Genomic DNA, 15,021 nt, shown 5'->3' with positions numbered 1-15,021 from the left:
ATATATATATATATATTTCACGTACACACACACACACGTAGTCATCCACTCAGGGGGTGCCACTAATACTAACTATAGTTTTACAAATTACACTACTCGAAAATCATTTTATAACAAAATATTATTTTAACTTACACGTGAACCGTTGATGATCAAGTTCATATATTTCAAAACAAATATTTATTTTGATAAATACTATTTTACCACTCAAAGTTTCCGGAACACTCCTCGGGTTAGATCGCTCAAACAAGAAGGACGATCCAACGGCCTCCAAATGCTCAAACGATCTCCAAATGCTGCAAATCACATATCAAAATGCTCATATTGACGAGTAGATGATAACGAAGCAAGGATCTGCTCCAACAGAGGCCGGACGCGCCGCCACGAGCCACCACGAGCCACAGTCAATGGTTGCGTGTAGGCCCCACGCGTCGCTACTCCGATTTTATTTTAGGTTAATCCAACCGTACACAATGTAGAGCACAACAAGGGGATCAAACTTTATACCTAGAGCTAAAGCGGATTCGACCTTGATCGGCTGGGATCAAGCTTGACAGTGAAATCGGTGCAAATCGCCGTTTGAACTTCAATTCCAGATTCCCGTCAAACCAAGGCGAATCGTGTTGCAAGGATGGTATGGATGTGATCAGGAGAAGAGAGCGTCAAAACTGGGTATGTTTCGAGCTCAGCCACCACTGGAATCGGCTGAAACGGAGTAGAATCATAGTAGTCGACTGTCACTCTTCGATCTGCAATTTCCGGCCTGAATCGCCGAAAACCAGTCCAGTGGAGACGACAGTGGGATGGATATCAGTCGGTCTACGGTGATTGCTTGGCCAAAGGACGTCAAACGATGCCGGAAATGCCCGGTCAGGTCGGCGGCGGTCCGTTTCGGGTTAGGGTTTTCTGGAGGAGAGAGAACGGAGCGAATTTCCCGAAAAATCTAGAATTTTTCCAAAAAGGGAAATCTGATATTCTCTTTGGGATTTTCTCAATTTTTACTAAAATTTCTCAAAAAGAAAATAACTTCCTCTGACCATAACTTTCTCATACCATCTCCAATTTACGCGTGCCGCATGTACATTTGTATAGACGCGCTCTACAACTTTCGCGAATGAAGTTTTTGGTGAGAACCAATAAATAAAAGTCAACCCTTTGACCTCTCAAAAAGAGTTAATTACTTGTCCGAAACACTTTCATTTCACCCTCGAACCACGAAATCGTACTAGCGACCAACTTAATAATTTTTGAAAAATCATCAGAAATTAATAACGAATTTTTAGGTATTATAGTTTCTAAAATTCTTCCTATTTTAATATGAAGTTGTTCGAAGTCCAGAACATGAGAAAGATCTCTCATCAAAATATGAGGTGGGAGCCTCGACAAGCCCTATTGTTATGCCTTGGCCATTTACATGATTACCAAATTATTAAAAATTAAGATTAAATGACTGCACTTTATGTAATTTAATCTCAACTGTTGATCTTAAATCTAAAGGTTGTGTTACCACAAAATTTTATAGATCACCAAATGACCAAGTGAAATACTTTTGTTGATATTTTAATAGTGTTGAGTTTTAACTCAAAAGGACTCGATGCACTATGAAGTAAACTATTTACTTTTAAGTTATATTTTCTTGTCACTTTTCAAATTTTCCTAATCCTCATTAGTTTTCATTTTTTTAGTTAGTTAGTTTTTTTTTTCTTTTTGTTAAAATCACTTTCTCTGCCACATTACTTAAAAGAAATGTTTGGATTTAGGGCTGAAATTTGTATATATTTAACAGGTGCTATAATAAAGCTTAAGATTAAAGAGTTTGTGTATATTAATTTTAATCTCAATTTATAATATTTAAAATATAAGTGGGTATCCACAAATTGATAAAATTACCAAGTGTATTTGTAATGTTCATACTTTGAAATATACATTACATCAAAGATTCTTATTTCAAATTAACGATTCAATTTTTATGCAATAGGTATATACATACGAGAAGTTGATCATGTTAACGTTCATGATATATCTATAAGTGTTGCCGAATCAAAAGAATATCATAGCAATAAAAGGGATTTCATTTCCTCAGGTACGTTGTACATGTACATAACATCATAATACATATTGATGAGAGATCTTCAATCTGCACCATAATTTTCTCTGCACTACCAAGATCTCTTACCTTGTTCTACCATCCATCCCTTTAAAATCGTAAACAAACATATATTATAATATTTATTTTATTTTATTTTATATATATATATATATATATTTTTTTTTGTGAAAGGGGTTAGGCTTAGCCCCACACCCAGTTCCATTTATTGATTTTGAAACTTGCATCGCGGAGGGGGGACATAATACCTGAACCCCGAGCTATATAAAGCACTATTAGAATAATCCTTACAGTGAACGTCCTGAATAATAACAAAAGTCTCATCTAACCAAACATCATCAATAAAAAATAAACTAGCTAGGTGTGGTAGCCTATCTGCAACACCATTAGCTTCACGGTAAATATGACGAATCCTAACAGATTGAAAAGAAGACATATAATCCTTACAATCATCTAGAATCCGAGTTACCTTCGAAAAAATTTTCTCTCCACTATTGAGTGCAGCAATCAGGATGGCAGAATCGCTTTCAATATCAATTTCAAACCAACCTTGGTGAATACTAAGTAGAAGACCAGCTCTACACGCCTCAGCTTCCATATTTAGAATCGAATGTGCAAGTAGAAAAGGTTTAGATAGCCAAGGCAGAAATACCCATGCCAGCATCATATTTCTAACCATTGCACCAATACCCCCACAACCAACATCCGCTCTAAAAGCCCCATCAACATTTATCTTCAGCCTGCCACTGGATGGACATTAACATTTCATAGATGGCCTCTTTTTCTATATCATAGCTTTCAGATGGTACTTCTGGTAATCATCAAGGAGACGTACAGCCCATTCAATTAACAATATAGGTTGGAAACACTACTAGAATTTTTCTCATATACATCGGCCAGAAACCGATGTAAAAAAAAATTTGTACACATGTGTTAGTGGGTGATGTAAAAGATCGGCAAAAAATAGACATCGGTTAAAAACCGATGTCCCATACTACGATAAACATCGGATTAGATTCTATAATCGATGTTAAACTGCTATTATGATCACAAATTGGTGTTTTTAGATATTGTTAAACCTTCATATTTATGCATTTATTGCTTAACGAAATATAGGTCCAATAGCACTAGTATTCATTTTAACATCGTTACTCATTCTAGAAACGATGTGTAATATATTCTTACACATCGGTATTTTTGAAATTTGCCTGCTGTTTATAAGCTTTACGGGTACTTACCATAAATCAAACTATTTAAGATTGAATCTACATTCTTTTGTATTACTCGACCGATGTTCATTATTATGTTAAACATCATTTCCTTTTACAAAGTGATGTGCAAGCTTATATTAAACATCAGTTTTTGAGGTTGACACCGATGTTCATACTTATACTAGACATCGTTTTTCATTTAATAAATCGATGTCCACTGCGTTGTTTTACATCGTTTCTTACTGAATAAGTCGATGTCCATTGCGTTTTTTTACATCGTTTCTTACTTAAAAAGTCGATGTCCATTGCGTTATTTTACATCGTTTCTTACTTAATAACTAGATGCACTGAATAAAGAGACATCGATTTTTGTTTCCAATCTGATGTATCATCTCTTTAATGACATCGTTTTTGTAGTTTAATACTGATTTGAAATAAATGTATATACATCATGTCCTTTACATGAGCATGATGTCCACTAACTTTGTAATTGCTGCTAGAATGCATCTATCTAATCCACATTTGTCAACATGAAATCCCAAATAATTTGAATATGGGGCATTGCATTAATTTGTATCCAACATACAATTGCAATAACTACATGTAGTTTATTTGATTTGTTCGCAGCTGCTGCAACAATACAACTACTCCAAAATGGTTCAAAAAAATCTAGCTAGCCTTACTCAAAATCACTTTGCTAGTCTCCATCTATAGCAAAGTCTGTAAATAGTCAGCCACTTCAATGTGCACCTTGTCAAGTTGTTCTTGGGTGTATCCTTTCCAAGTCTTTGCTGCCCGCTAAAAAGATATAGAATAACATAAGTCATAATCATCAGGTAAAAGGGTTCGTGATTATAGATAAGCAATCGTCTCTAGGCTGGCCGCATAGTACAAAACAAATTAAGGTTTTAGTTTGGTCTTCACAAAGATAAGAGTCGAAGGCTAGGTTAGGGTCAGAGAAGTATAATATATTAAATGCACATGAATAAAGCTTCAAGGTACGTTCCTTACATTAATTTGGCATCAGTCAAGGGTAGGAGGACAACAAAGTTACAAAAGCATGGTTCATATATATATATATATATATATACTAGTCACACTAAGAAGCTGGTGCATGTGTGTATTTCCCAAGTTATAAACAATATGGTGTGTGTGTGTGTGTGTGTGTGAGAGAGAGAGAGAGAGAGAGAGAGAGAGAGGAAGGCTACAGAATCATTAACCATCTTCTTCACCCTATGCATTACCTACATACTTCATTCATATTCAGCATAAAGTATTCAGGATGGTTCAAGGCACTGAATTCCTCCAGCTGATAAAAACAATTTAACCTACCATTGAGTAAAACCAAGATATATCATACCAGCCCCTTTCTTATGCTGAGAGATATCATACATAGTTAAAGGTTCGTTTCTGCCTACGGAACTGTCCATTTCAAGCATGTTGAGAATTTCAAAGGAGCAAATTCATCAATGTACAAAATATTAACACAAGAGATAGAGATTACCGAATCATGTGGAAAACAAAGCCGAGGTCATTTGTATAAAATTGCACTTCTCCATGTCCCACTGTACTCTGAAGAGGAAAACTGAAAAGCAAAAATGAATCTTCTTTTCCAGACAATTAATTCCAAAACAGGGAGAATACAACTATAGGTTATGTATAATATGCTGGATTCCGGACACATTGAAACATATAAAGCATAAAAGCACCGACCAATTTCAATTGCTAAATTAATATAGAGAATGAAAATTACAAAATTGATAAATTTAAGCATCAACAGCTAAACCCTTACCCTGTATCAGTTTCTGAAGTAAATTGAACCGGGTCTTTCATCTCAAACTCTCAATCCGGAATTTCATATTAACGGTGCTGAAAAATCTGGACTGCCTCACCGTGAAGAACTCCGACTGGGTAAACCTTTACAGAAGCTCCAGTTCTCTCCTTAAAAATAGTATTTATACCAAAGTTTTCTCAACCAAAAATAAATATACATATGATGAGACAAAGACACCCAGAATTTCATGTTATATAAAAAACAGAGAGGATTTATTCAAAAAAAAAAAAAAAACAGAGAGGATTTCACATAAGTAGATGGTCCCGATAAACAGAATATTTAGTGAATGGTGCCCATATTTACTAGTGGAAGTAATATAGTTATTAACTGATATCAATTCCCGACAACGTAGCATATTTCCACCATCGCATTATAACTCCTATAGAATCAACGAATCAATTAGAAAACAGATGCTTCATGATCAAAAACAAAAAAAAATGTAATTTAACTACTCCAGAGAGTATGTGATTTAAATGGTGATAGACAGAACATATGGCTATCTAACTGACATTAGCTTGTTACTTTTACTAGGGAAAATGAAATACAAACTTAGCACTAAACTAGGCTTTAATTGTCACTTTTTTTTTCTTCTCTTTTTTTCACTAACTATTACTTGTATTTCCTGTTCGCTATTGCTTAAAATACCTTCAACACTCAAACTTGCATTACACATATATATAATTTCACATTGAAAGTAAACTGCACCATAGCTAAACCAATAATAATAAGCTTATATTATTTCACTGTGGTTTACCTTTCTGACAATGTTACTAATTGGTTCAACAATGCTCCGAACCAAAGCCACATGTTGGGCTAACATTGAGCTTCATTGTCTATGTTATAAAGCTAGAGAAACGTAATAATTACTTCCTACTTGAAAAAAGAAAAGAAAAAAAATAACCATCTCCTTTTTGTTTAATCTCTGATATTGTTTTTCTAGGAAAACAAACAAAGTTCAAATCTGAAACAAAGCTCCCTGCGCACTCAATTCATTCAAACTCCACCAATTCAAAGCCAAATCACACACACAGTAAGACCTAGATTCCAGAAACCAAGCCAGCATTTCAAAGATCTAAAATGAAATCACGAACCAGAAAACCCCACACAATTCACTCACCTTTAGAATTCTCAAAGCTTCAGAATAATTGTCTTCTTCAGGGAACGCATATATCCCCAAATCTCCACCCATCTCCACCCATTAGATTGGTTATTTACACCAGGGGGAATGGGCATTGAATAAAAAAGAATGTCTCATCAAGTTTATAATATGACATTTGGAGTTGAGAAGAAATAAGCAAATCAAACGAAAAGAAAATAAACAAATCACCTGAGGGATAAGTTTCTGCATAAGTTGGAATTTTGCAAGGAGGAAATCCAAAACATATAGGACCCAAGTATTATGCATCGACCAGTTGTTGTAAAAATAATCATTTAGCATAGATTCAAGAAACTACTCCCCCATAACATGAACTCAGCAGACACACACAGAACATAAGTTCAGGTGATTTCAAACACTGATCTTCATCTTAACTCAAGCCCAATATATTATAATAAACAAACTTCTACATAGCTTACGAAGGTCATCCAAGAAATTAAGGTTCAGGCTTGGACTCAATCACAGTATGTTCCTGCCCCCAGAAAGCCATAGAGAAAATGGAGAACATATCACTGTTTAGATTCAAAGAAAAGGACTTATACCTATAACTTTATAAAATCAATACTGCATTAATATAAGTACTTTGTTATTTAGCTAACCAACCATAAGCTGTGAAGTAATCAATCAGGAACCTGTCTATTATCATTGAACTGTTTATTTTGTCATCCCTCATAGTGTCCATTATCTCTTTAATATAATATAGCAATTTTATCCTCAATTTCCAGAATAACAAGATAGGGAAAAAAATTTCAACAACGAACTTCAACATGTTACCTTCAAACTGATACGGACAAGCCTAGTAAGGCCATAAGAGCGAGCAAAGATCAATAGCACATTTACATCCCTACATATTCTGTCTAGCTTCACCATTGAATCTTCCATCAGTTGATCATGCAATTAACAAAAGGCAGTCAAAGATATTGCTTTAACAAGTGCGGTAATAGAAATTAAGAAATATGATTAAACAACAAGAGGAATTAAAAACCGATATTTCAATACATACTCTATCTAGTGCATGATAAGAAATAAAACCATTGGAAGTGAACAAATAAAACTAAAGCAAACCTCTATCCAAAAACAGTAAGAGATAAGTATAGAGTAAAACTATGCAGGTTTTACAATAAAGAATAGCGTGCAAAGCATATGAGTAACCAAACTGATCCATACACATACAATAAGGCAGATGCTAACAATCAAAACCAATTCAAACCAGGAATGAAACACTAAATTAAACAAAAAGAGGACAAACAATAGAAGACAATGCATCCACAATCTACTTTCGCAACGAAAACTCAATTGCAGCAACACTACTCCATACCTGAGTGGCCACAACCAAGGTAAACTGAGAAAAGAAGGAGGGTTGATCTGAATCAAAGTCTCTGGATATTCCTCTATAAACTTAGCCTTAACAGCATCATTGAGCTCCTGAAGAAATTGACACACACATTTCGCCTTGGATTGCCCGACGCTCGATTCATTAACTACAAAAAACCCAAAAGCAATTCCACACTGAGAGGGGAAAAAAAAAAAGGCACTCACAAGTAGCAGCAAAAACACACCGATTCAGAATCCAAGTTAAAAGCCAAACCTTTTCAATGAGTTTGTAACTTTCAAAGCATTCAGTGCATTTAAGTCATCACCCATTTAAATTATCCACAGAAAAAGACAAGATTTTTCAGGAAATAAAGAGTAAAAAAAAAATGTATAGCAAAATGAGCTCAGCTATGCTTTCATCATGAAATCTTTCTGGACCCATGCACTTTTACAAGCGTAAACCCCTCAAAATACGATACCATAGATAACACAGTTCGAAGTTCCCTCAACAAAAGCGCAAAAATTTCCCAATATCAATCACAAACAATGAGAAGAATCGAGAGAGAGCGAACCAGATATGCAGAATGCCCAGAAAGCTTAGAACATGAATGCCCAGAAAGCTCGAATGTAGCCCACAAAGCTTCGGTAGATGAAACACAAATGCTTGGAAGCAAAATAAGAAACAAAATCAGATCAGTGAATTAAGGACTCACAAATCCTTCGAAGACATGCATTGAACAAATTCGTCAATTACCTATGACAAAAAGCTCAAATTTACTCCAAAACCCCGACCTCCATCTCTGATTCTCTTCACCGTCTTCAAGCAGAGGAGCTGATCCGAGGCAGAAAAGGGGGAGGACGAGGCGGGTCGGGTTGTGATTGTAGCCGGAGAATGAAGACGAGGAGGAGGGTTGTGGTAGGAGGAGGAGAACGAAGAGGACGATGGTTTTTGTCGGAGGGGGAGAACGAAGAGGTTGATTCTCTTCACCGTCTTTGAGCAGAGGAGCTGGTCCGAGGAGGAAAAGGAGGAGGACGAGGAGGGTCGGATTATGATTGTAGCCAGAGAACGGAGACGAGGAGGAGGGTTGTGGTCGGAGGCGGAGGCGGAGAGCGAAGAGGATGGTTTTTGTAGGAGGCGGAGAATGAAGGAGAAAAGGGAGGTTTGGTCGAATAGTGTTAGGGCAAGCTGAAGTCAATGTTAGTCCAAATATGTCTAAGTGTGGGAATGAGTTTTTCCTCCCCCGCGCTTCTTTAAAAAATTTTAACTTAGCCGCTCCGCGTTTTTTTTAAAATTCAAACAAAAGTTTTGTCACCGGCTAATTTCAAAACCGATGTCAGTTATATGCATACAAATCGGTTTTTGAGGAATCGATGTTAATGACATTGTTTTACATCGCGTGTATTTCTCACCGATGTAATTTTCATGATGTCTATGAGCATAATTCTAGTAGTGAAAACATCATTCTTCCACACCATCTTGTTACGTTCAGCCCAAACAGCCCACAGACCCACAAAGAAAAAATCTCGCTGGTTAGAGGACAATGTGTCCAGCATATCCAGCATCCAGGAAGAAAGAGTCATGGCTGGGTGCTCAATGTGGTTTAATTTTAAAGCCCCAAATAACCAAAAGCAAAGCAACACTGGGCAGTCTTTAAACAGGTGTGTACCTGATTCCCATGCAGCCATGCAGAACGTACACTTCACTTTTGGGAGGGAAACATGTTGCTGTGCTACAGCACATTTGGTTGGCAATATACCTTTCAGTAGCTTCCACATAAACACATTGACCTTTGGGGGAACACAAGCACCCCATATCATCTGCCAATAAATCCTCCAGGCACCGCCTTCCACTGCCAAAGAACCTGAAGCACAATCCCTCACCAATATTTGTGCTTTATTGAAAATGTAGTAGCCACTTATGACATTATAAATACACCAATCTATCTTCTGAATTGCGAAGACTTAAGGGAATTGACGCAATAGTGTCTACCTCACGTCATGACCTGTGAACAGTTCATCCAAGAGATCCACTACCCACTCCCGACTATACTCATCAATAAGATCAGCTACCACAAAATCCTCGGTCCCTTCCATCAAATTTGAATAAGGTTTGAATGAATAAGGTAGTGGCACCCAGGGATCGTGCCAAACTGAAATACCCCTTCCATCTCCTACTTGAAACCTCAAGCCTTTTTTCAACACTTCTCCTCCAAGTATAGGAATCCCCTCCCTTCACTTCCAACTCCATAAACGAACAATTAGGATAGTACTTTGCTTTGAGGATTTTAGCCACAATGGAGACCGGTTGCTGAATCAAATGCCATCCTTGTTTGGCGAAAAGAGCCAAATTAAATGATGCATATTTCTAAACCCCATGTCGCCTTCATTTTTTGGAATGCAAAGCTTCTCCCATGAAATCCAATGAATCTTCTTCACCGTATCATCCCCTCCCCACCATAGTGCCATCAATCGATGCATCTCATCACACAAGTGCTTTGGAAGCTCAAAACAGTTTATAACATAAGAGGGGATCGCTTGTGCCACCGCCTTGGTTATAATTTCCTTATCAGCCACACTAAAGAGTCTTTTCTATCCAACCTTGAGTAAGATTCCGGATCTTCTCATTCGAAACATCGGAAGCTTCTTCTTTTGAGTAGCTAAGTTCCGTCGGCAACCCAAGATATTTATCATGTTTCTCCACCTTCGATCACAACCCCAAAGTAGCAGCAATCTCATCATGTAAGGCCCTACCAACATTCCTGCCAAAAGAAATAAAACTCTTATAATAGTTCACTTGTTGACTAGAGGCACATTCATAATCATGCGAATATTCTTCAACACATCACAATCACCCCTCTCTGCCTTGAAAAAAAATAAAGGAATCATTTGCAAAGAAGAGGTGACTAATACTAGGAGCACCAAATAGATTTCTACCCCACGCAATAAGTCCCTCTGCTCGGCTTGTGAAATACAACGTGACAACACCTCCGCACATATTAGAAACAAATACAGTGAAATGGAGTCTCCTTGCCTCAACCCGCGAGAAGGAACAATCCAGCCTCTCGGTTCTCCGTTCACAATAAAAGAATGAGTCACTGTACTAACACACCTCATAATCTACTGCACCCAAGTCCTACTAAACCCCATCCTGATCATGACAGCCTCCAGAAAAGACCATTCAACACGATCGTATGCCTTACTCATATCAAGCTTGAGCGTGCTGTATCCTTTCTTACCACGCCACCTTCGCTTTAAACAATGCGAAATCTCAAATACCATCAAAGAATTATCAGAAATTAGCCTACCCGGTACTAAAGCACTTTGATAAGGAGAAATCAAAGACTCAAGAAGCGGCTTCAACCTGGTAGCCAAGACTTTTGAACCCATCTTGTAAATCACATTACACAAGCTGATAGACCACAACTGACTCGTATACTAAAATTGGTTTATGCAAGTAGCTCATTAATGAAGTAAATCAAATTATTTTTCATATTCTGTCTTAAATTTTATGTTGTTATGGCATACACGAACACACTCATTCATAATTGGAATTAACATGTTACTTTTAAGAGCTTGCTCCAACATATGTGAATTTGCAATGCAGTTATCAGTTTATATAGAAGATTTGCTAAAAGCCTCTATATATTTTGCGGTATGGTACATCCACACTCCTTATTTTTAATCTATTTTTTAAATGTAATTTTTTTTAAGAAGATACAAAGTTTAAATTTGTTTTCAATGTCGACCTAGGAATTCATTGTATATATGAAATGAAATCGACACATAAATGGATCTTTCAAATTCTACATTGCATGGGTGAAGCGACAAGAGTTGATAGTCTCACACCGGATCAACTCGACATGGTGCAAAAATCAATCTTCAAAGCTATAGAACAAGGGCATTATGAGTTTGTTACTCAATTGTATAAAGCAAATCCAGAACTAATCTTGGGCACTGAAGATGAAATGGAGAAGAACATATTTGATTTTGCCATCGAAAATCGTCAAAAAGAGGTTTATAGTCTTATATATGGGCTTGAAGAAGAAAAGCGAAATGACATTGGAATTGCTGCTGGGAACTTTGGCAGTTTGCTACATTCTGCCGCAAATTTATCCTCACTTCCACAATTTAATCATATTCAAGATGCAAGTTTGCAAATGCAAAGAGAACTACAATGGTTTAAGGTCAGATCAAATCTCTCATTATACACCCACATGCACATATTTACATTTACTTTTAGAATTTACATTTTTATCATAGTAAAGTTCCAGCAATTATTTCGTAGGAAAAATAAAAAATAACCATGTGTCTATCAGCGTGATGGTGACGAAAATGTGCACCTAGTTCAAGTGCGCGAAAACTAATTTACTCTTCGTGGAATACTTTTGAGTGGAAAACAAAAAAGTTGCATAATAATAAAGAAAATAATAGAAGATGAAACATATATAGAGGATGAAATACAACTGAAAATTAACATCTACAATAATTCAGATGACTAAACAATTCTAACAAACCAATCTAATGACCCTACTCAAGAAATCAATAATCCCTCCACCAAAGAGAATTTCTTTTACTATTCCTGAAAGAATCTATTTTACTATCATGACAGAACACGTGCTATTTGAACGAACAATAATGTTCACATAGTCAATAGTGGCAAAAAAATTATGTTTAACCATCTTTGGATGCAAATCCAATAGTGGAAAGATTTATTCTTAAGTTGAATGGTTTTATTTTGCACTATTTGATCTATGTCTAATAGTAATTTGAACATAATTTTCTTAGTCTTACTATCCAAGTGAACACCATTAATTGTTGAAATGGATCCTTAGTCAAATAGAAGTTGTCAGAAATTATAAATCCAAAGCCAGAAGATGCAAAGAGGTCGAAAACTATAGTAAAATCGAAAACTGGATCAAGACTCGACTGGGTTCCATAAAGCTGTTTGGCTCCAATTTTGTTGCAGCTGGTCAACAGTCTCTTTTCTGCGCGGGCGTGCCAACACCGTTCGGGTGCGGTCGTCGGGGGTGTCCCTTGACCTGACTTCTTTTCAAGCAATTGTAGACGAGGAGAGCACCAACCTCGTCGTGGGATTCTTTGTGCCTCGTGCCGAGGACTTTTGCCGAGCTTCTTCTTGTTAACACAATCGATACTCAATATTGTAGATCGAGCAGAGCGACATCACCGGGAAATGTTGAGATCTTGCTAAAGCGTGACTTTAGCTTGGCTGGGTTGCTAGGGCGTTACCCTTGCTTGGCTGGTTCTGTAACCGTTGTGGTCGCGGCACTACCGTCGGCTCCCGAGGAGACTAGGACCGAAGCACGTTGACAGAGGGTTTGGTGGCACTGAAAGTCGGCTTCTGAGAAGACTAGGACTAAGAGTGTGATCACAGCTAAGAGAAAGAGAAAGAGAGGGAGAGGAGTTGCTCTTAGAGAGGTTTGCTCTAGAGAGAACTTAGATCATCTTAGAGATGTTGTTGTGTTGTGAATGTGTGTGTGTGTTGGTGTTGGTGTTTGGTCGTGGTACTACAATCGGCTCTCTAGGAGACTAGGACTGAAGTATGTTGACAGAGGGTTTGGCGGCACTGAAAGTCGGCTTCTGAGAAGACTAGGACTAGGAGTGAGATCACCGGTAAGAGAAAGAGAAAGAGAGGGAGAGGTGTTGCTCTTAGAGAGGTTTGCTCTAGAGAGAACTTAGATCATCTTAGAGATGTTGTTGTTGAAGGTGAATGTGTGTTTTAGAATGAGAAGAGAAGGTGTTTATATAGGGAAGAAAAAGAAGAGTGAAATGATGAGTGGAAGAAAAATAATGAAAGTGGAATATGAAAGTGATTTGTAAAATATGGAAAAGATAGAGAAATGATGAAATGAAAGCAAGGCATGAAGGTGCAACAACATGGAAGTGATGATGATCTATTAAAGAGATTGTCTTGAAAAATATATCCAAGGAAAAGAAGAAAAGCATCTAGCTTTCTTCATGTGGGTAGGAAACATGAACATGTGAATATTGAGCTGGTTTTAGGTCAGTTTCTGCCCCTTTATTCCTTCAATTATTTCTCCAACAAGACTTCAGAATGAGCTTTCAACTTCTTCATAAAAAATGTTCCACTATGAGTGTAGATCACCCTGGTAAAATTTCAGATTTTTATTCCATGTGGTTGGGCCGAAAATGCTGCTGGATCTCTTACAGGTCCAGTTTTCCAGTTTTGCTTATGTAGAAAATTGGGCTGATTGTTTGAAGGCCTTCCACTCAAAAAAAACTCTTGCACTCTTCATAAGAAATGATCCTTGGGCTGTCTAGAATGGATCTGGAAAGTTTCAGCACATTTCGATTTCATTTGGTAAGTCTGCCACCCCTCCTTCCTTGTCTAGCTCGGTTTTTTCTAGCCGAAGTAGGAAAATATGCTAAAGTTGACTTGTCATACTTCCATAGTAGGCTTTATTTAGCCTCTAAATATATATTTCGAGCTTGTCGACAATATATAGCTTGAGCCACTGACATTGGCTCAATTTCTCCAACACATGCCTTGTCAGGCCAAAATGTTCATTTTGGGTCCAAACATTGCCCCCCAAACCTCGAAGTCAAAAGGTCTTCGTCTTGACTGAAGAGGTCTTGAATCAGCACTGCTCTTATAATGTCGTTGCTCCAAAGCCACTTGTATTGGCTTGACTAAAATTACTTGAACAGTAGCCTCTCTCCCTCTTAATTATACATAGTGAGCATACATATATTAATCGCCAGTCTTCCTTCGTGAACCATCCTTTGCGAGGCCATGTAATTAAAACCACTTCGCTGCCAACAATTCGCAACCCAGCTTTCGCCACAATTATTGGCAAAAATATTGATTTGACCTCCTCCACTGCTAATACCATACTAGGCATATTAAATGCCTCTTGTATATGTGCCCAGACCAATACCAATGGCCTCTTATGTATATTAGCAAGTTCCAGCCACTATTAGGCAAGAACACAATTTTTTGCATCCTCCGCGACGCACAAATTTGAAACTTTTTTTTTGTATTTTTGTATTTTTGTATTTTTGCATTTTTTTTTTTTTTTAATAAGACAATGTGAATCAAGGTTTAGACATGCGGCCCAAGTATAGTCGCCTAGACACAAATTTTCTTTCAAATCCTTTGGGCAACCTTACTGAAATGGCCAGGTGGGGGAGGGCGAACAAGAGAGGCAGAATCCATTTTGGCATTAGCTACTCCCACATAGTGGTTTAGGCCCATTTGCACGCACTTCTGAATTCAAGAACCTGTCATGAACGTTGTCCCCTTTCTAGACACCATTTCACATAGGCTATACTTACTAAGATGAGAAAGGTCATAAGTGTGAAGACAGTTCAACAAGTGTTAATAAAAGCCGCCCTTAACCTTAAGGGACCTGAACTAGGC

General features: G+C 37.3%; 1 protein-coding gene across 1 annotated transcript in view; it reads left to right on the top strand.

Annotated features, from left to right (window-relative positions):
- Positions 1-15,021, top strand: part of LOC133707359 (uncharacterized) — a 37,187-nt gene that overhangs the window by 10,751 nt on the left and 11,415 nt on the right. The window contains exons 6-8 of the mRNA XM_062132916.1: positions 1,979-2,083; positions 11,227-11,274; positions 11,373-11,806. Of these exons, the coding sequence (XP_061988900.1) occupies positions 1,979-2,083; positions 11,227-11,274; positions 11,373-11,806 (587 nt within the window). The remainder of the gene's footprint in view (positions 1-1,978; positions 2,084-11,226; positions 11,275-11,372; positions 11,807-15,021) is intronic.

The sequence above is a fragment of the Rosa rugosa genome, chromosome 4 (genome assembly GCF_958449725.1).
Source record: "Rosa rugosa chromosome 4, drRosRugo1.1, whole genome shotgun sequence".
NCBI classification, from domain to species: Eukaryota; Viridiplantae; Streptophyta; class Magnoliopsida; order Rosales; family Rosaceae; genus Rosa; species Rosa rugosa.
Note: the sequence above shows the minus strand (reverse complement) of the source record. Positions and strands in the feature narration are given on the sequence as shown.